The 22,292-nt window shown below is 37.4% G+C and overlaps 1 protein-coding gene across 1 annotated transcript in view; it reads left to right on the top strand.

Annotated features, from left to right (window-relative positions):
• Positions 1-22,292, top strand: part of nkiras1 (NFKB inhibitor interacting Ras-like 1) — a 62,607-nt gene that overhangs the window by 4,826 nt on the left and 35,489 nt on the right. Inside the window, exon 2 of the mRNA XM_080735997.1 lies at positions 5,950-6,046. Within this exon, the coding sequence (XP_080592123.1) occupies positions 5,953-6,046 (94 nt within the window). The 5' untranslated portion in view covers positions 5,950-5,952. The remainder of the gene's footprint in view (positions 1-5,949; positions 6,047-22,292) is intronic.

The following is a 22,292-nucleotide window of genomic DNA, read 5'->3' as shown; positions in this document are numbered from 1 at the left end:
TCAGAGTTACAGAGCTGTAAGGGTCCGTTTGGTTCCATTTGTACACTCTCAGAGTTACAGAGCTGTAAGGGTCCGTTTGGTTCCATGTGTACACTCTCAGAGTTACAGAGCTGTAAGGGTCCATTTGGTTCTATTTGTACACTCTCAGAGTTACAGAGCTGTAAGGGTCCATTTGGTTCCATTTGTACACTCTCAGAGTTACAGAGCTGTAAGGGTCCATTTGGTTCCATTTGTACACTCTCAGAGTTACAGAGCTGTAAGGGTCCATTTGGTTCCATGTGTACACTCTCAGAGTTACAGAGCTGTAAGGGTCCATTTGGTTCCATTTGTACACTCAGAGTTACAGAGCTGTAAGGGTCCATTTGGTTCCATTTGTACACTCTCAGAGTTACAGAGCTGTAAGGGTCCATTTGGTTCCATTTGTACACTCTCAGAGTTACAGAGCTGTAAGGGTCCATTTGGTTCTATTTGTACACTCTCAGAGTTACAGAGCTGTAAGGGTCCATTTGGTTCCATTTGTACACTCTCAGAGTTACAGAGCTGTAAGGGTCCATTTGGTTCCATTTGTACACTCTCAGAGTTACAGAGCTGTAAGGGTCCATTTGGTTCCATGTGTACACTCTCAGAGTTACAGAGCTGTAAGGGTCCATTTGGTTCCATTTGTACACTCTCAGAGTTACAGAGCTGTAAGGGTCCATTTGGTTCCATTTGTACACTCTCAGAGTTACAGAGCTGTAAGGGTCCGTTTGGTTCCATTTGTACACTCTCAGAGTTACAGAACTGTAAGGGTCCATTTGGTTCCATGTGTACACTCTCAGAGTTACAGAGCTGTAAGGGTCCGTTTGGTTCCATTTGTACACTCTCAGAGTTACAGAGCTGTAAGGGTCCGTTTGGTTCCATGTGTACACTCTCAGAGTTACAGAGCTGTAAGGGTCCGTTTGGTTCTATTTGTACACTCTCAGAGTTACAGAGCTGTAAGGGTCCATTTGGTTCCATTTGTACACTCTCAGAGTTACAGAGCTGTAAGGGTCCATTTGGTTCCATTTGTACACTCTCAGAGTTACAGAGCTGTAAGGGTCCATTTGGTTCCATGTGTACACTCTCAGAGTTACAGAGCTGTAAGGGTCCATTTGGTTCCATGTGTACACTCAGAGTTACAGAGCTGTAAGGGTCCATTTGGTTCCATTTGTACACTCTCAGAGTTACAGAGCTGTAAGGGTCCATTTGGTTCCATTTGTACACTCTCAGAGTTACAGAGCTGTAAGGGTCCATTTGGTTCTATTTGTACACTCAGAGTTACAGAGCCGTAATGCTCTGTCCAGACCGGCGAATTAGCGAAAGCGACGTGAATAAGCGAACCAAAAAGGCGAAGAATTCGCCATTCGCCCTTTTCCATACACACCAAAAAGCGACGCGAATATGCGTATAATATTCGCTTAATTCGCCTAAAAACGAGGGGGCGATATCTGCCTGCATAGCCACAGGAGAAAGGAGAAGAAAGGAGAGAGAGGAGAGAGGAGAACGGAGACAGGGAAACAAATAAAACAATGGAAACTACATGATGTGATGATGTGATGATGAGACCTGGCCGTGGTTGTTAGCCTATTAAATAAGAAAAGGAACAGAAGAGACAAGTGACAACACGCGTTCTCCGTTCCCCCTCCCCTCAGCTCCGGCCGGGGGCAGAGTAGACAGGGTCAGTGTTTTATCATAGCCGGGTCGGAATGGCCGCATGCGTGATGCGTAGCCTGCTGCCAGGATGATGAGAAAGCAGCCGCGACCGCGTACAAGTTAAACCATGACTTTACTCTCTGTAGTTAGAAAATAGCCTAAAAGTATTCCTTTTAATCTCTGGCTTTTGTTTCGATCTTAATATTATAGATTCCTTGGTAGCCTTCTTCTGCCTGTCAATCAGTTAACAGCGCACGCTGCACGGCTGCAGTGAGTTACATGAAAGAGTTTTAATAATGATTAAATGGTCGGGTCTATCGGAAATAAAAGGATTTCGGGACAACATGTCACGGGTTTCGGTCTGTAAAAAAAGAAAGTCAGCTAACTAAAAGTTAACTTTAAGTAACTAAAAGTAGCCTACATTTACTTGAGTAGCCTGTACTTGTAGGTATTTGTACTTGAATCGAATTTCCAGTACTTTCCTTCTAATCCACTCATTTCGGATCCTATTGTAGGCTATTTAATACCCAGCGATTTATTTTTAAAACATTAGTCTTTTTGCAGATATAAAGTAGCCTACAATAACAAACACATAAACCATGCTTTTACCAGTAAGACTTTCGAGTAGGCTACTTTTTCACAGCAGCCACGCAGACGAGACACGGAAAAGGAGAAAGACACTGTTCCCCTCTGCCTCAATGTAACGTGAAGGTCCCTCCACCATTCTCTCTCTCTCTCTCTCTTGAAATAGGGTAGAGTGAGCTTACTTTGATACAGAGAGAGAGAGGAATTTGCCTTTGAACATTCGCTAAATTCGACACAAGGGCGAATAAAAAACAGACACCTTTTCGCTTTTTCGAAATTCGCTATTGGTGTGGATGCTTCCATTGACTTTATAAGGTTTTTAAAAAAAGGCGAATTATACGCTAATTCGCTATTCGCCAATTCACCCTCAGTGTGTACGGACCTTTAGGGTCCATTTGTACACTCTCAGAGTTACAGAGCTGTAAGGGTCCATTTGGTTCCATTTGTACACTCTCAGAGTTACAGAGCTGTAAGGGTCCATTTGGTTCCATTTGTACACTCTCAGAGTTACAGAGCTGTAAGGGTCCATTTTAGGGTGACCATATTCTGAAAATCCAAAAAGAGGACACTCTACCCGGCATATATATATATATATATATATATATATATATATATATATATATATATATAATTTTTCCCCCAATTTTTTTTTCTATTACTAGTTTACCGCTCAATTATGCCCTATACCACTAATAGCCTATTATGTATTCAATTTTGAGGGGGTTCCAATTGGACCCTTTACAAATCTATTAATAGGCTAGAGATCCACTGATAAAGTATGCCTTTTGGCTCCTGTATGAACGTTCAGCTTTGTAACTAAATAAAAGAGAGGTAGCCCATTATTCAAACCGCCGTATCTTCTGCTTTACAAGGTTGTAGAAAATATTCTGTCAATTTAGTTAGCAGAAGAGCTCTCACCTCGCACAGACTGTCTTGTAAGCTACTTTGCAGTGTTATGGGCTTGAAGCAGAACTTTTATAATTGTAAATGCCTAAATGGACACAGAAGACTACCAGCTTTGCTGACAGAACGCTCTGCTTCTCAATGTTGGTCACTCGCACTTTTTGTGCATTTCATCAGTGATTGAAAGCCGCGGTCGTCGCGAGCACCTTCGCCTCGCCGATACGCATCCGTAGAGCCGTCTCCCGTCATTTTTAGACCAGGATTGAGGGAGTAGCAGGCAAGATTCCTTCACCAATGTAAACACAGTTGCTGAGGGAGTGAGCATTAATAGCGTTTGCAGTTCGTTTGGCTCTGCGCTGCGCGATCTGCTGCAGAGCTCTGCTCTGCTCTGCCTCTGATCTGAAAGCGAGACAGGCTGAGGGAGGGAGGGATCGCAGGCAGAGAGTAGTATGAATAATACACGTTCCGGGGTTAGCGCCTCTCACAGTGTGTTTCCAAAAGAACCATTGAACGTGCATTGTAAATGTCCGTGCTTAAACTGTGATATGCGCGAAACCCCGGACATTTGAAGGAATTTATAAAACCCCCCCGGACCGGCCGGACAGCCCCCTAAAAGAGGACATGTCCGGGCAAAAGAGGACGTATGGTCACCCTAGTCCATTTGGTTCCATTTGTACACTCTCAGAGTTACAGAGCTGTAAGGGTCCATTTGGTTCCATTTGTACACTCTCAGAGTTACAGAGCTGTAAGGGTCCATTTGGTTCCATGTGTACACTCTCAGAGTTACAGAGCTGTAAGGGTCCATTTGGTTCCATTTGTACACTCTCAGAGTTACAGAGCTGTAAGGGTCCATGTGGTTCCATTTGTACACTCTCAGAGTCACAGAGCTGTAAGGGTCCATTTGGTTCCATTTGTACACTCTCAGAGTCACAGAGCTGTAAGGGTCCATTTGGTTCCATTTGTACACTCTCAGAGTCACAGAGCTGTAAGGGTCCATTTGGTTCCATTTGTACACTCTCAGAGTTACAGAGCTGTAAGGGTCCATTTGGTTCCATTTGTACACTCTCAGAGTTACAGAGCTGTAAGGGTCCATTTGGTTCCATGTGTACACTCTCAGAGTTACAGAGCTGTAAGGGTCCATTTGGTTCCATGTGTACACTCTCAGAGTTACAGAGCTGTAAGGGTCCATTTGGTTCCATGTGTACACTCTCAGAGTTACAGAGCTGTAAGGGTCCATTTGGTTCCATGTGTACTCTCAGAGTTATGGGGTCCTTGCTAATAAAACAGAACCACTAGTATAGTTGGACTCATGTGTTCCATAGTAAATCAGTGTCTACATATTCTGAAGAAACCCTGGACACTCAGTTAAAACGGTGTGTAAAAAAGAAAATCTAAAATTTGCCACCAGACAATACCAAGTCTATGTCACAGGCATATTTATCTGTGTAGGGCAGGGGTTTTCAAAGTGGGTGACGGGGCACCCTGGGGTGACGGGGCTCCCTGGGGTGACGGGGCACCCTGGGGTGCCGTGACGGCAGTCCAGGGGTGCAGCGAGATCATTTGATAATATCTGATATTTGTCCATTTATTTGGACAAATATTTAGTATAATAAACTTGAACTTTAAGTACAAAGTTATTTTCAGTCAGTTCTAACCAAAATGGCTGTTATCTCAATGTTTTCCTCACAACATAATCACTAAAATCGGGCAGAAACCTTGTATCTCCAAGTTTCAAATGTGTACGTCTTTTGGTAAAGCAAAGCCCTGCTTCATCATACAAGACTGTCACACTGTACATTTTATAGATGATAAATACAAAACGCACGGTTTTGGACATACAAGGTTTCCACCCGACAACGACGATATGCTATAAATATAAGGTGCTGGGAGTGAAAATTATAATGTAGGGGTGCCTCTGATTAAAACAATATTTATGGGGTGCCCTGAGACAAAAAGGTTTGCTGTATACAGACATGTTGTCTTCTGGTCTGTGGGATGTAAAATAACAGCACTGTTGTCCTATGATGTGCTGTTTTCACTGTTGCTACACTTAAAAATATAAAATAGTAAATAACAAGTGTGAACCCCGAGTCATAATTATAGCTATGTTGGTATTTGCAATAACATTTGAGGTATGACAATGACATTTTTTTATCGCACAGCCCCCAGAAAGTAAACAAATAATTGCTCCATTAAACGATAATTAAAAATGTGCGCATGACCTTTGGGCAAGTAGACCATGACCTGTACTTTACACAACAAAATAAATAATAATAATAATAATCACCTCTTGACAGAAAGTAGCTCATAACATGACTATGGTGGATTTTTATGAAACAAACACTTTTAAGCTTTCAGTACAGCTGCAATGTTGGAGAGTTTGAAGTTGTTTAATACAATCAGAGACCTTTCTGTTTGGATGTATGGGGCTCCGGCTGTCAATGGTTGACGTTTTAACTCTAGATTCAACACATTAAAAACTAATCTAGAGTTGCAAGTTGCGGCTAAGGTTGGGACATGGGTTATGGTTATAATGGCTATACTAAATAATAATAAATAATAATAATAATAATAATTACATTTTACAGGTCATGATGGGTAAAGGATGTAAGGTGGTGTTGTGTGGACATTAATAATATGTATATTATGTTACAGGTTATTATCATGGGTAAAGGTTGTAAGGTGGTGTGTGGACATTAATAATATATTATATTTTACAGGTTATCATCATAATGGGTAAAGGTTGTAAAGTGGTGGTGTGTATATAATAATATGTATATTATGTTCCAGATCATGGGTAAAGGCTGTAAGGTGGTGGTGTGTGGACAAGCATCAGTTGGTAAAACTGCCATCCTGGAGCAGTTACTGTATGGAAGCCATACTGTAGGTAAGTTATTCATTTGTATTAATATTTTTGATCAGTGTCAGTGCTAAGTGTGTGATGGTCTTATTGTTCATATCAGGCGGTGTGTGAAGTCAGATGATGTTGGAAGCGATACAGGTGATACTGTAATGTTTGTTTCTGTTAGGCATAGACAGTATAGTGTAGAAACATGCAGAGCAATACAACAGATCAGGTTGAATGATGCTTCAGTACAGTAATAACAGAACAGGTTGAATGATGCTTCAGTACAGTAATAACAGATCAGGTTGAATGATGCTTCAGTACAGTAATAACAGAACAGGTTGAATGATACTTCAGTACAGTAATAACAGATCAGGTTGAATGATGCTTCAGTACAGTAATAACAGAACAGGATGAATGATGCTTCAGTACAGTAATAACAGAACAGGATGAATGATGCTTCAGTACAGTAATAACAGAACAGGATGAATGATGCTTCAGTACAGTAATAACAGAACAGGTTGAATGATGCTTCAGTACAGTAATAACAGATCAGGTTGAATGATGCTTCAGTACAGTAATAACAGAACAGGTTGAATGATGCTTCAGTACAGTAATAACAGAACAGGATGAATGATACTTCAGTACAGTAATAACAGAACAGGATGAATGATGCTTCAGTACAGTAATAACAGAACAGGATGAATGATGCTTCAGTACAGTAATAACAGAACAGGATGAATGATGCTTCAGTACAGTAATAACAGAACAGGTTGAATGATGCTTCAGTACAGTAATAACAGAACAGGTTGAATGATGCTTCAGTACAGTAATAACAGATCAGGTTGAATGATGCTTCAGTACAGTAATAACAGAACAGGTTGAATGATGCTTCAGTACAGTAATAACAGAACAGGATGAATGATACTTCAGTACAGTAATAACAGAACAGGATGAATGATGCTTCAGTACAGTAATAACAGAACAGGATGAATGATGCTTCAGTACAGTAATAACAGAACAGGTTGAATGATGCTTCAGTACAGTAATAACAGAACAGGTTGAATGATGCTTCAGTACAGTAATAACAGAACAGGATGAATGATACTTCAGTACAGTAATAACAGAACAGGATGAATGATGCTTCAGTACAGTAATAACAGAACAGGATGAATGATGCTTCAGTACAGTAATAACAGAACAGGATGAATGATGCTTCAGTACAGTAATAACAGAACAGGATGAATGATGCTTCAGTACAGTAATAACAGAACAGGTTGAATGATGCTTCAGTACAGTAATAACAGAACAGGTTGAATGATGCTTCAGTACAGTAATAACAGAACAGGTTGAATGATGCTTCAGTACAGTAATAACAGAACAGGTTGAATGATGCTTCAGTACAGTAATAACAGAACAGGATGAATGATGCTTCAGTACAGTAATAACAGAACAGGTTGAATGATGCTTCAGTACAGTAATAACAGAACAGGTTGAATGATGCTTCAGTACAGTAATAACAGAACAGGATGAATGATGCTTCAGTACAGTAATAACAGATCAGGTTGAATGATGCTTCAGTACAGTAATAACAGAACAGGTTGAATGATGCTTCAGTACAGTAATAACAGAACAGGATGAATGATGCTTCAGTACAGTAATAACAGAACAGGATGAATGATGCTTCAGTACAGTAATAACAGAACAGGTTGAATGATGCTTCAGTACAGTAATAACAGAACAGGATGAATGATGCTTCAGTACAGTAATAACATAACAGGATGAATGATGCTTCAGTACAGTAATAACAGATCAGGATGAATGATGCTTCAGTACAGTAATAACAGAACAGGATGAATGATGCTTCAGTACAGTAATAACAGAACAGGATGAATGATGCTTCAGTACAGTAATAACAGAACAGGTTGAATGATGCTTCAGTACAGTAATAACAGAACAGGATGAATGATGCTTCAGTACAGTAATAACAGAACAGGTTGAATGATGCTTCAGTACAGTAATAACAGAACAGGATGAATGATGCTTCAGTACAGTAATAACAGAACAGGATGAATGATGCTTCAGTACAGTAATAACAGAACAGGTTGAATGATGCTTCAGTACAGTAATAACAGAACAGGTTGAATGATGCTTCAGTACAGTAATAACAGAACAGGTTGAATGATGCTTCAGTACAGTAATAACAGAACAGGTTGAATGATGCTTCAGTACAGTAATAACAGAACAGGTTGAATGATGCTTCAGTACAGTAATAACAGATCAGGTTGAATGATGCTTCAGTACAGTAATAACAGAACAGGTTGAATGATGCTTCAGTACAGTAATAACAGAACAGGTTGAATGATGCTTCAGTACAGTAATAACAGAACAGGATGAATGATGCTTCAGTACAGTAATAACAGAACAGGTTGAATGATGCTTCAGTACAGTAATAACAGAACAGGATGAATGATGCTTCAGTACAGTAATAACAGAACAGGATGAATGATGCTTCAGTACAGTAATAACAGAACAGGTTGAATGATGCTTCAGTACAGTAATAACAGAACAGGATGAATGATGCTTCAGTACAGTAATAACAGATCAGGTTGAATGATGCTTCAGTACAGTAATAACAGAACAGGATGAATGATGCTTCAGTACAGTAATAACAGAACAGGATGAATGATGCTTCAGTACAGTAATAACAGAACAGGTTGAATGATGCTTCAGTACAGTAATAACAGATCAGGTTGAATGATGCTTCAGTACAGTAATAACAGAACAGGTTGAATGATGCTTCAGTACAGTAATAACAGAACAGGTTGAATGATGCTTCAGTACAGTAATAACAGAACAAGTTGAATGATGCTTCAGTACAGTAATAACAGAACAGGTTGAATGATGCTTCAGTACAGTAATAACAGATCAGGATGAATGATGCTTCAGTACAGTAATAACAGAACAGGTTGAATGATGCTTCAGTACAGTAATAACAGATCAGGTTGAATGATACTTCAGTACAGTAATAACAGAACAGGTTGAATGATGCTTCAGTACAGTAATAACAGAACAGGTTGAATGATGCTTCAGTACAGTAATAACAGAACAGGTTGAATGATGCTTCAGTACAGTAATAACAGATCAGGTTGAATGATACTTCAGTACAGTAATAACAGATCAGGTTGAATGATGCTTCAGTACAGTAATAACAGAACAGGTTGAATGATGCTTCAGTACAGTAATAACAGAACAGGATGAATGATGCTTCAGTACAGTAATAACAGAACAGGTTGAATGATGCTTCAGTACAGTAATAACAGAACAGGATGAATGATGCTTCAGTACAGTAATAACAGAACAGGTTGAATGATGCTTCAGTACAGTAATAACAGAACAGGTTGAATGATGCTTCAGTACAGTAATAACAGAACAGGTTGAATGATGCTTCAGTACAGTAATAACAGAACAGGTTGAATGATGCTTCAGTACAGTAATAACAGAACAGGATGAATGATGCTTCAGTACAGTAATAACAGAACAGGTTGAATGATGCTTCAGTACAGTAATAACAGATCAGGATGAATGATGCTTCAGTACAGTAATAACAGAACAGGTTGAATGATGCTTCAGTACAGTAATAACAGAACAGGTTGAATGATGCTTCAGTACAGTAATAACAGAACAGGATGAATGATGCTTCAGTACAGTAATAACAGAACAGGTTGAATGATGCTTCAGTACAGTAATAACAGAACAGGTTGAATGATGCTTCAGTACAGTAATAACAGAACAGGTTGAATGATGCTTCAGTACAGTAATAACAGAACAGGATGAATGATACTTCAGTACAGTAATAACAGAACAGGTTGAATGATGCTTCAGTACAGTAATAACAGAACAGGATGAATGATGCTTCAGTACAGTAATAACAGATCAGGTTGAATGATGCTTCAGTACAGTAATAACAGAACAGGATGAATGATGCTTCAGTACAGTAATAACAGAACAGGTTGAATGATGCTTCAGTACAGTAATAACAGAACAGGTTGAATGATGCTTCAGTACAGTAATAACAGATCAGGTTGAATGATGCTTCAGTACAGTAATAACAGAACAGGTTGAATGATGCTTCAGTACAGTAATAACAGAACAGGTTGAATGATGCTTCAGTACAGTAATAACAGAACAGGATGAATGATGCTTCAGTACAGTAATAACAGAACAGGTTGAATGATGCTTCAGTACAGTAATAACAGAACAGGTTGAATGATGCTTCAGTACAGTAATAACAGAACAGGTTGAATGATGCTTCAGTACAGTAATAACAGAACAGGTTGAATGATGCTTCAGTACAGTAATAACAGAACAAGTTGAATGATGCTTCAGTACAGTAATAACAGATCAGGTTGAATGATGCTTCAGTACAGTAATAACAGAACAGGATGAATGATGCTTCAGTACAGTAATAACAGAACAGGTTGAATGATGCTTCAGTACAGTAATAACAGAACAGGTTGAATGATGCTTCAGTACAGTAATAACAGATCAGGTTGAATGATGCTTCAGTACAGTAATAACAGAACAGGTTGAATGATGCTTCAGTACAGTAATAACAGAACAGGTTGAATGATGCTTCAGTACAGTAATAACAGAACAGGATGAATGATGCTTCAGTACAGTAATAACAGAACAGGTTGAATGATGCTTCAGTACAGTAATAACAGAACAGGTTGAATGATGCTTCAGTACAGTAATAACAGAACAGGTTGAATGATGCTTCAGTACAGTAATAACAGAACAGGTTGAATGATGCTTCAGTACAGTAATAACAGAACAGGATGAATGATGCTTCAGTACAGTAATAACAGAACAGGATGAATGATGCTTCAGTACAGTAATAACAGAACAGGTTGAATGATGCTTCAGTACAGTAATAACAGAACAGGTTGAATGATGCTTCAGTACAGTAATAACAGATCAGGATGAATGATGCTTCAGTACAGTAATAACAGAACAGGTTGAATGATGCTTCAGTACAGTAATAACAGAACAGGTTGAATGATGCTTCAGTACAGTAATAACAGAACAGGATGAATGATGCTTCAGTACAGTAATAACAGAACAGGTTGAATGATGCTTCAGTACAGTAATAACAGAACAGGATGAATGATGCTTCAGTACAGTAATAACAGAACAGGATGAATGATGCTTCAGTACAGTAATAACAGAACAGGATGAATGATGCTTCAGTACAGTAATAACAGAACAGGTTGAATGATGCTTCAGTACAGTAATAACAGAACAGGATGAATGATGCTTCAGTACAGTAATAACAGAACAGGATGAATGATGCTTCAGTACAGTAATAACAGAACAGGATGAATGATGCTTCAGTACAGTAATAACAGAACAGGATGAATGATGCTTCAGTACAGTAATAACATAACAGGATGAATGATGCTTCAGTACAGTAATAACAGAACAGGATGAATGATGCTTCAGTACAGTAATAACAGAACAGGATGAATGATGCTTCAGTACAGTAATAACAGAACAGGATGAATGATGCTTCAGTACAGTAATAACAGAACAGGATGAATGATGCTTCAGTACAGTAATAACAGATCAGGTTGAATGATGCTTCAGTACAGTAATAACAGATCAGGATGAATGATGCTTCAGTACAGTAATAACAGAACAGGTTGAATGATGCTTCAGTACAGTAATAACAGATCAGGTTGAATAATGCTTCAGTACAGTAATAACAGATCAGGATGAATGATGCTTCAGTACAGTAATAACAGAACAGGATGAATGATGCTTCAGTACAGTAATAACAGAACAGGTTGAATGATGCTTCAGTACAGTAATAACAGAACAGGTTGAATGATGCTTCAGTACAGTAATAACAGAACAGGATGAATGATGCTTCAGTACAGTAATAACAGATCAGGTTGAATGATGCTTCAGTACAGTAATAACAGAACAGGTTGAATGATGCTTCAGTACAGTAATAACAGAACAGGATGAATGATGCTTCAGTACAGTAATAACAGAACAGGTTGAATGATGCTTCAGTACAGTAATAACAGATCAGGTTGAATGATGCTTCAGTACAGTAATAACAGAACAGGATGAATGATGCTTCAGTACAGTAATAACAGAACAGGTTGAATGATACTTCAGTACAGTAATAACAGATCAGGATGAATGATGCTTCAGTACAGTAATAACAGAACAGGTTGAATGATGCTTCAGTACAGTAATAACAGAACAGGATGAATGATGCTTCAGTACAGTAATAACAGAACAGGATGAATGATGCTTCAGTACAGTAATAACAGATCAGGATGAATGATGCTTCAGTACAGTAATAACAGAACAGGATGAATGATGCTTCAGTACAGTAATAACAGAACAGGTTGAATGATACTTCAGTACAGTAATAACAGAACAGGATGAATGATGCTTCAGTACAGTAATAACAGAACAGGTTGAATGATGCTTCAGTACAGTAATAACAGAACAGGTTGAATGATGCTTCAGTACAGTAATAACAGAACAAGTTGAATGATGCTTCAGTACAGTAATAACAGATCAGGATGAATGATGCTTCAGTACAGTAATAACAGAACAGGTTGAATGATGCTTCAGTACAGTAATAACAGAACAGGATGAATGATGCTTCAGTACAGTAATAACAGAACAGGATGAATGATGCTTCAGTACAGTAATAACAGATCAGGATGAATGATGCTTCAGTACAGTAATAACAGAACAGGATGAATGATGCTTCAGTACAGTAATAACAGAACAGGATGAATGATGCTTCAGTACAGTAATAACAGAACAGGTTGAATGATGCTTCAGTACAGTAATAACAGAACAGGATGAATGATGCTTCAGTACAGTAATAACAGAACAGGTTGAATGATGCTTCAGTACAGTAATAACAGAACAGGTTGAATGATACTTCAGTACAGTAATAACAGAACAGGATGAATGATGCTTCAGTACAGTAATAACAGAACAGGTTGAATGATGCTTCAGTACAGTAATAACAGAACAGGATGAATGATGCTTCAGTACAGTAATAACAGAACAGGTTGAATGATGCTTCAGTACAGTAATAACAGAACAGGATGAATGATGCTTCAGTACAGTAATAACAGAACAGGTTGAATGATGCTTCAGTACAGTAATAACAGAACAGGATGAATGATGCTTCAGTACAGTAATAACAGAACAGGTTGAATGATGCTTCAGTACAGTAATAACAGAACAGGATGAATGATGCTTCAGTACAGTAATAACAGAACAGGATGAATGATGCTTCAGTACAGTAATAACAGAACAGGATGAATGATGCTTCAGTACAGTAATAACAGAACAGGATGAATGATGCTTCAGTACAGTAATAACAGAACAAGTTGAATGATGCTTCAGTACAGTAATAACAGAACAGGATGAATGATGCTTCAGTACAGTAATAACAGATCAGGATGAATGATGCTTCAGTACAGTAATAACAGAACAGGTTGAATGATGCTTCAGTACAGTAATAACAGAACAGGTTGAATGATGCTTCAGTACAGTAATAACAGAACAGGATGAATGATGCTTCAGTACAGTAACAACAGAACAAGTTGAATGATGCTTCAGTACAGTAACAACAGATCAGGTTGAATGATGCTTCAGTACAGTAATAACAGAACAGGATGAATGATGCTTCAGTACAGTAATAACAGAACAGGATGAATGATGCTTCAGTACAGTAATAACAGAACAGGTTGAATGATGCTTCAGTACAGTAATAACAGAACAGGTTGAATGATGCTTCAGTACAGTAATAACAGAACAGGTTGAATGATGCTTCAGTACAGTAATAACAGAACAGGATGAATGATGCTTCAGTACAGTAATAACAGAACAGGTTGAATGATGCTTCAGTACAGTAATAACAGAACAGGATGAATGATGCTTCAGTACAGTAATAACAGAACAGGATGAATGATGCTTCAGTACAGTAATAACAGATCAGGATGAATGATGCTTCAGTACAGTAATAACAGAACAGGTTGAATGATGCTTCAGTACAGTAATAACAGAACAGGTTGAATGATGCTTCAGTACAGTAATAACAGAACAGGTTGAATGATGCTTCAGTACAGTAATAACAGAACAGGTTGAATGATGCTTCAGTACAGTAATAACAGAACAGGATGAATGATACTTCAGTACAGTAATAACAGAACAGGATGAATGATGCTTCAGTACAGTAATAACAGATCAGGATGAATGATACTTCAGTACAGTAATAACAGATCAGGATGAATGATGCTTCAGTACAGTAATAACAGATCAGGTTGAATGATGCTTCAGTACAGTAATAACAGAACAGGTTGAATGATGCTTCAGTACAGTAATAACAGAACAGGTTGAATGATGCTTCAGTACAGTAATAACAGAACAGGTTGAATGATGCTTCAGTACAGTAATAACAGAACAGGTTGAATGATGCTTCAGTACAGTAATAACAGAACAGGTTGAATGATGCTTCAGTACAGTAATAACAGAACAGGTTGAATGATGCTTCAGTACAGTAATAACAGATCAGGATGAATGATGCTTCAGTACAGTAATAACAGAACAGGATGAATGATGCTTCAGTACAGTAATAACAGAACAGGATGAATGATGCTTCAGTACAGTAATAACAGATCAGGATGAATGATGCTTCAGTACAGTAATAACAGAACAGGATGAATGATGCTTCAGTACAGTAATAACAGTACAGGATGAATGATGCTTCAGTACAGTAATAACAGAACAGGATGAATGATGCTTCAGTACAGTAATAACAGATCAGGTTGAATGATGCTTCAGTACAGTAATAACAGATCAGGATGAATGATGCTTCAGTACAGTAATAACAGAACAGGATGAATGATGCTTCAGTACAGTAATAACAGAACAAGTTGAATGATGCTTCAGTACAGTAATAACAGAACAGGATGAATGATGCTTCAGTACAGTAATAACAGAACAGGTTGAATGATGCTTCAGTACAGTAATAACAGAACAGGTTGAATGATGCTTCAGTACAGTAATAACAGAACAGGTTGAATGATGCTTCAGTACAGTAATAACAGAACAGGTTGAATGATGCTTCAGTACAGTAATAACAGAACAGGTTGAATGATGCTTCAGTACAGTAATAACATAACAGGATGAATGATGCTTCAGTACAGTAATAACAGAACAGGTTGAATAATGCTTCAGTACAGTAATAACAGAACAGGTTGAATGATGCTTCAGTACAGTAATAACAGAACAGGTTGAATGATGCTTCAGTACAGTAATAACAGAACAGGTTGAATGATGCTTCAGTACAGTAATAACAGAACAGGTTGAATGATGCTTCAGTACAGTAATAACAGAACAGGATGAATGATGCTTCAGTACAGTAATAACAGAACAGGATGAATGATGCTTCAGTACAGTAATAACAGAACAGGTTGAATGATGCTTCAGTACAGTAATAACAGAACAGGATGAATGATGCTTCAGTACAGTAATAACAGAACAGGTTGAATGATGCTTCAGTACAGTAATAACAGAACAGGTTGAATGATGCTTCAGTACAGTAATAACAGAACAGGATGAATGATACTTCAGTACAGTAATAACAGAACAGGTTGAATGATGCTTCAGTACAGTAATAACATAACAGGTTGAATGATGCTTCAGTACAGTAATAACAGAACAGGTTGAATGATACTTCAGTACAGTAATAACAGAACAGGTTGAATGATGCTTCAGTACAGTAATAACAGAACAGGTTGAATGATGCTTCAGTACAGTAATAACAGAACAGGTTGAATGATGCTTCAGTACAGTAATAACAGAACAGGATGAATGATGCTTCAGTACAGTAATAACAGAACAGGATGAATGATGCTTCAGTACAGTAATAACAGAACAGGTTGAATGATACTTCAGTACAGTAATAACAGAACAGGATGAATGATGCTTCAGTACAGTAATAACAGAACAGGTTGAATGATGCTTCAGTACAGTAATAACAGAACAGGTTGAATGATGCTTCAGTACAGTAATAACAGAACAGGATGAATGATGCTTCAGTACAGTAATAACAGAACAGGTTGAATGATGCTTCAGTACAGTAATAACAGAACAGGATGAATGATGCTTCAGTACAGTAATAACAGAACAGGTTGAATGATGCTTCAGTACAGTAATAACATAACAGGATGAATGATGCTTCAGTACAGTAATAACAGAACAGGTTGAATGATGCTTCAGTACAGTAATAACAGAACAGGATGAATGATGCTTCAGTACAGTAATAACAGAACAGGATGAATGATGCTTCAGTACAGTAATAACAGAACAGGTTGAATGATGCTTCAGTACAGTAATAACAGAACAGGATGAATGATGCTTCAGTACAGTAATAACAGAACAGGATGAATGATGCTTCAGTACAGTAATAACAGAACAGGTTGAATGATGCTTCAGTACAGTAATAACAGAACAGGATGAATGATGCTTCAGTACAGTAATAACAGAACAGGTTGAATGATGCTTCAGTACAGTAATAACAGAACAGGATGAATGATGCTTCAGTACAGTAATAACAGAACAGGATGAATGATACTTCAGTACAGTAATAACATAACAGGATGAATGATGCTTCAGTACAGTAATAACATAACAGGATGAATGATACTTCAGTACAGTAATAACATAACAGGATGAATGATGCTTCAGTACAGTAATAGAACAGGTTGAATGATGCTTCAGTACAGTAATAACAGAACAGGATGAATGATGCTTCAGTACAGTAATAACAGAACAGGATGAATGATGCTTCAGTACAGTAATAACAGAACAGGATGAATGATGCTTCAGTACAGTAATAACAGAACAGGTTGAATGATGCTTCAGTACAGTAATAACAGAACAGGATGAATGATGCTTCAGTACAGTAATAACAGAACAGGTTGAATGATGCTTCAGTACAGTAATAACAGAACAGGATGAATGATGCTTCAGTACAGTAATAACAGAACAGGTTGAATAATGCTTCAGTACAGTAATAACAGAACAGGATGAATGATGCTTCAGTACAGTAATAACAGATCAGGATGAATGATGCTTCAGTACAGTAATAACAGAACAGGATGAATGATGCTTCAGTACAGTAATAACAGAACAGGATGAATGATGCTTCAGTACAGTAATAACAGAACAGGATGAATGATGCTTCAGTACAGTAATAACATAACAGGTTGAATGATGCTTCAGTACAGTAATAACAGAACAGGATGAATGATGCTTCAGTACAGTAATAACAGATCAGGATGAATGATGCTTCAGTACAGTAATAACAGAACAGGATGAATGATGCTTCAGTACAGTAATAACAGAACAGGTTGAATGATGCTTCAGTACAGTAATAACATAACAGGTTGAATGATGCTTCAGTACAGTAATAACAGAACAGGATGAATGATGCTTCAGTACAGTAATAACATAACAGGTTGAATGATGCTTCAGTACAGTAATAACATAACAGGATGAATGATGCTTCAGTACAGTAATAACAGAACAGGATGAATGATGCTTCAGTACAGTAATAACAGAACAGGATGAATGATGCTTCAGTACAGTAATAACATAACAGGTTGAATGATGCTTCAGTACAGTAATAACAGAACAGGATGAATGATGCTTCAGTACAGTAATAACAGATCAGGATGAATGATGCTTCAGTACAGTAATAACAGAACAGGATGAATGATGCTTCAGTACAGTAATAACAGAACAGGATGAATGATGCTTCAGTACAGTAATAACATAACAGGTTGAATGATGCTTCAGTACAGTAATAACATAACAGGATGAATGATGCTTCAGTACAGTAATAACAGAACAGGATGAATGATGCTTCAGTACAGTAATAACAGAACAGGATGAATGATGCTTCAGTACAGTAATAACATAACAGGTTGAATGATGCTTCAGTACAGTAATAACAGAACAGGATGAATGATGCTTCAGTACAGTAATAACAGATCAGGATGAATGATGCTTCAGTACAGTAATAACAGAACAGGTTGAATAATGCTTCAGTACAGTAATAACAGAACAGGTTGAATGATGCTTCAGTACAGTAATAACAGAACAGGTTGAATGATGCTTCAGTACAGTAATAACAGAACAGGTTGAATGATGCTTCAGTACAGTAATAACAGAACATGATGAATGATGCTTCAGTACAGTAATAACAGAACATGATGAATGATGCTTCAGTACAGTAATAACAGAACAGGTTGAATGATGCTTCAGTACAGTAATAACAGAACAGGTTGAATGATGCTTCAGTACAGTAATAACAGAACAGGATGAATGATGCTTCAGTACAGTAATAACAGAACAGGATGAATGATGCTTCAGTACAGTAATAACAGAACAGGATGAATGATGCTTCAGTACAGTAATAACAGAACAGGTTGAATGATGCTTCAGTACAGTAATAACAGAACAGGATGAATAATGCTTCAGTACAGTAATAACAGAACAGGATGAATGATGCTTCAGTACAGTAATAACAGAACAGGATGAATGATGCTTCAGTACAGTAATAACAGAACAGGATGAATAATGCTTCAGTACAGTAATAACAGAACAGGATGAATGATGCTTCAGTACAGTAATAACAGAACAGGATGAATGATGCTTCAGTACAGTAATAACAGAACAGGATGAATGATGCTTCAGTACAGTAATAACAGAACAGGATGAATGATGCTTCAGTACAGTAATAACATAACAGGATGAATGATACTTCAGTACAGTAATAACAGAACAGGTTGAATGATGCTTCAGTACAGTAATAACAGAACAGGTTGAATGATGCTTCAGTACAGTAATAACAGAACAGGATGAATGATGCTTCAGTACAGTAATAACAGAACAGGTTGAATAATGCTTCAGTACAGTAATAACAGAACAGGATGAATGATGCTTCAGTACAGTAATAACAGAACAGGTTGAATGATGCTTCAGTACAGTAATAACAGAACAGGATGAATGATGCTTCAGTACAGTAATAACAGAACAGGTTGAATAATGCTTCAGTACAGTAATAACAGAACAGGATGAATGATGCTTCAGTACAGTAATAACAGAACAGGTTGAATGATGCTTCAGTACAGTAATAACAGAACAGGTTGAATGATGCTTCAGTACAGTAATAACAGAACAGGTTGAATGATGCTTCAGTACAGTAATAACAGAACAGGATGAATGATGCTTCAGTACAGTAATAACAGAACAGGTTGAATGATGCTTCAGTACAGTAATAACAGAACAGGATGAATAATGCTTCAGTACAGTAATAACAGAACAGGATGAATGATGCTTCAGTACAGTAATAACAGAACAGGATGAATGATGCTTCAGTACAGTAATAACATAACAGGTTGAATGATGCTTCAGTACAGTAATAACAGAACAGGATGAATAATGCTTCAGTACAGTAATAACAGAACAGGTTGAATGATGCTTCAGTACAGTAATAACAGAACAGGATGAATGATGCTTCAGTACAGTAATAACAGAACAGGATGAATGATGCTTCAGTACAGTAATAACAGAACAGGATGAATGATGCTTCAGTACAGTAATAACAGAACAGGATGAATGATGCTTCAGTACAGTAATAACATAACAGGTTGAATGATGCTTCAGTACAGTAATAACAGAACAGGATGAATAATGCTTCAGTACAGTAATAACAGAACAGGTTGAATGATGCTTCAGTACAGTAATAACAGAACAGGATGAATGATGCTTCAGTACAGTAATAACAGAACAGGATGAATGATGCTTCAGTACAGTAATAACAGAACAGGATGAATGATGCTTCAGTACAGTAATAACAGAACAGGTTGAATGATGCTTCAGTACAGTAATAACAGAACAGGTTGAATGATGCTTCAGTACAGTAATAACAGAACAGGTTGAATGATACTTCAGTACAGTAATAACAGAACAGGATGAATGATGCTTCAGTACAGTAATAACAGAACAGGATGAATGATGCTTCAGTACAGTAATAACATAACAGGATGAATGATACTTCAGTACAGTAATAACAGAACAGGTTGAATGATGCTTCAGTACAGTAATAACAGAACAGGTTGAATGATGCTTCAGTACAGTAATAACAGAACAGGATGAATGATGCTTCAGTACAGTAATAACAGAACAGGTTGAATAATGCTTCAGTACAGTAATAACAGAACAGGATGAATGATGCTTCAGTACAGTAATAACAGAACAGGTTGAATAATGCTTCAGTACAGTAATAACAGAACAGGATGAATGATGCTTCAGTACAGTAATAACAGAACAGGTTGAATGATGCTTCAGTACAGTAATAACAGAACAGGTTGAATGATGCTTCAGTACAGTAATAACATAACAGGTTGAATGATGCTTCAGTACAGTAATAACAGAACAGGATGAATGATGCTTCAGTACAGTAATAACAGAACAGGTTGAATGATGCTTCAGTACAGTAATAACAGAACAGGATGAATGATGCTTCAGTACAGTAATAACAGAACAGGTTGAATGATGCTTCAGTACAGTAATAACAGAACAGGTTGAATGATGCTTCAGTACAGTAATAACAGAACAGGATGAATGATGCTTCAGTACAGTAATAACAGAACAGGTTGAATGATGCTTCAGTACAGTAATAACAGAACAGGTTGAATGATGCTTCAGTACAGTAATAACAGAACAGGTTGAATGATGCTTCAGTACAGTAATAACAGAACAGGATGAATGATGCTTCAGTACAGTAATAACATAACAGGTTGAATGATGCTTCAGTACAGTAATAACAGAACAGGTTGAATGATGCTTCAGTACAGTAATAACAGAACAGGTTGAATGATGCTTCAGTACAGTAATAACAGAACAGGTTGAATGATGCTTCAGTACAGTAATAACAGAACAGGTTGAATGATGCTTCAGTACAGTAATAACAGAACAGGTTGAATGATGCTTCAGTACAGTAATAACAGAACAGGATGAATGATGCTTCAGTACAGTAATAACAGAACAGGATGAATGATGCTTCAGTACAGTAATAACAGAACAGGATGAATGATGCTTCAGTACAGTAATAACATAACAGGATGAATGATGCTTCAGTACAGTAATAACAGAACAGGTTGAATGATGCTTCAGTACAGTAATAACAGAACAGGTTGAATGATGCTTCAGTACAGTAATAACAGAACAGGATGAATGATGCTTCAGTACAGTAATAACAGAACAGGATGAATAATGCTTCAGTACAGTAATAACAGAACAGGTTGAATGATGCTTCAGTACAGTAATAACAGAACAGGATGAATGATGCTTCAGTACAGTAATAACAGAACAGGATGAATGATGCTTCAGTACAGTAATAACAGAACAGGATGAATGATGCTTCAGTACAGTAATAACATAACAGGATGAATGATGCTTCAGTACAGTAATAACAGAACAGGTTGAATGATGCTTCAGTACAGTAATAACAGAACAGGATGAATGATGCTTCAGTACAGTAATAACAGAACAGGATGAATGATGCTTCAGTACAGTAATAACAGAACAGGATGAATGATGCTTCAGTACAGTAATAACAGAACAGGATGAATGATGCTTCAGTACAGTAATAACAGAACAGGATGAATGATGCTTCAGTACAGTAATAACAGAACAGGATGAATGATGCTTCAGTAGTACAGTAATAACAGAACAGGTTGAATAATGCTTCAGTACAGTAATAACAGAACAGGTTGAATGATGCTTCAGTACAGTAATAACAGAACAGGTTGAATGATGCTTCAGTACAGTAATAACAGAACAGGATGAATGATGCTTCAGTACAGTAATAACAGAACAGGATGAATGATGCTTCAGTACAGTAATAACATAACAGGTTGAATGATGCTTCAGTACAGTAATAACAGAACAGGATGAATGATGCTTCAGTACAGTAATAACAGAACAGGATGAATGATGCTTCAGTACAGTAATAACAGAACAGGATGAATGATGCTTCAGTACAGTAATAACAGAACAGGATGAATGATGCTTCAGTACAGTAATAACAGAACAGGTTGAATGATGCTTCAGTACAGTAATAACAGAACAGGATGAATGATGCTTCAGTACAGTAATAACAGAACAG

This window comes from Nannobrachium achirus (genome assembly GCF_963921795.1).
Source record: "Nannobrachium achirus genome assembly, chromosome: 10".
NCBI lineage: Eukaryota > Metazoa > Chordata > Actinopteri > Myctophiformes > Myctophidae > Nannobrachium > Nannobrachium achirus.
Note: the sequence above shows the minus strand (reverse complement) of the source record. Positions and strands in the feature narration are given on the sequence as shown.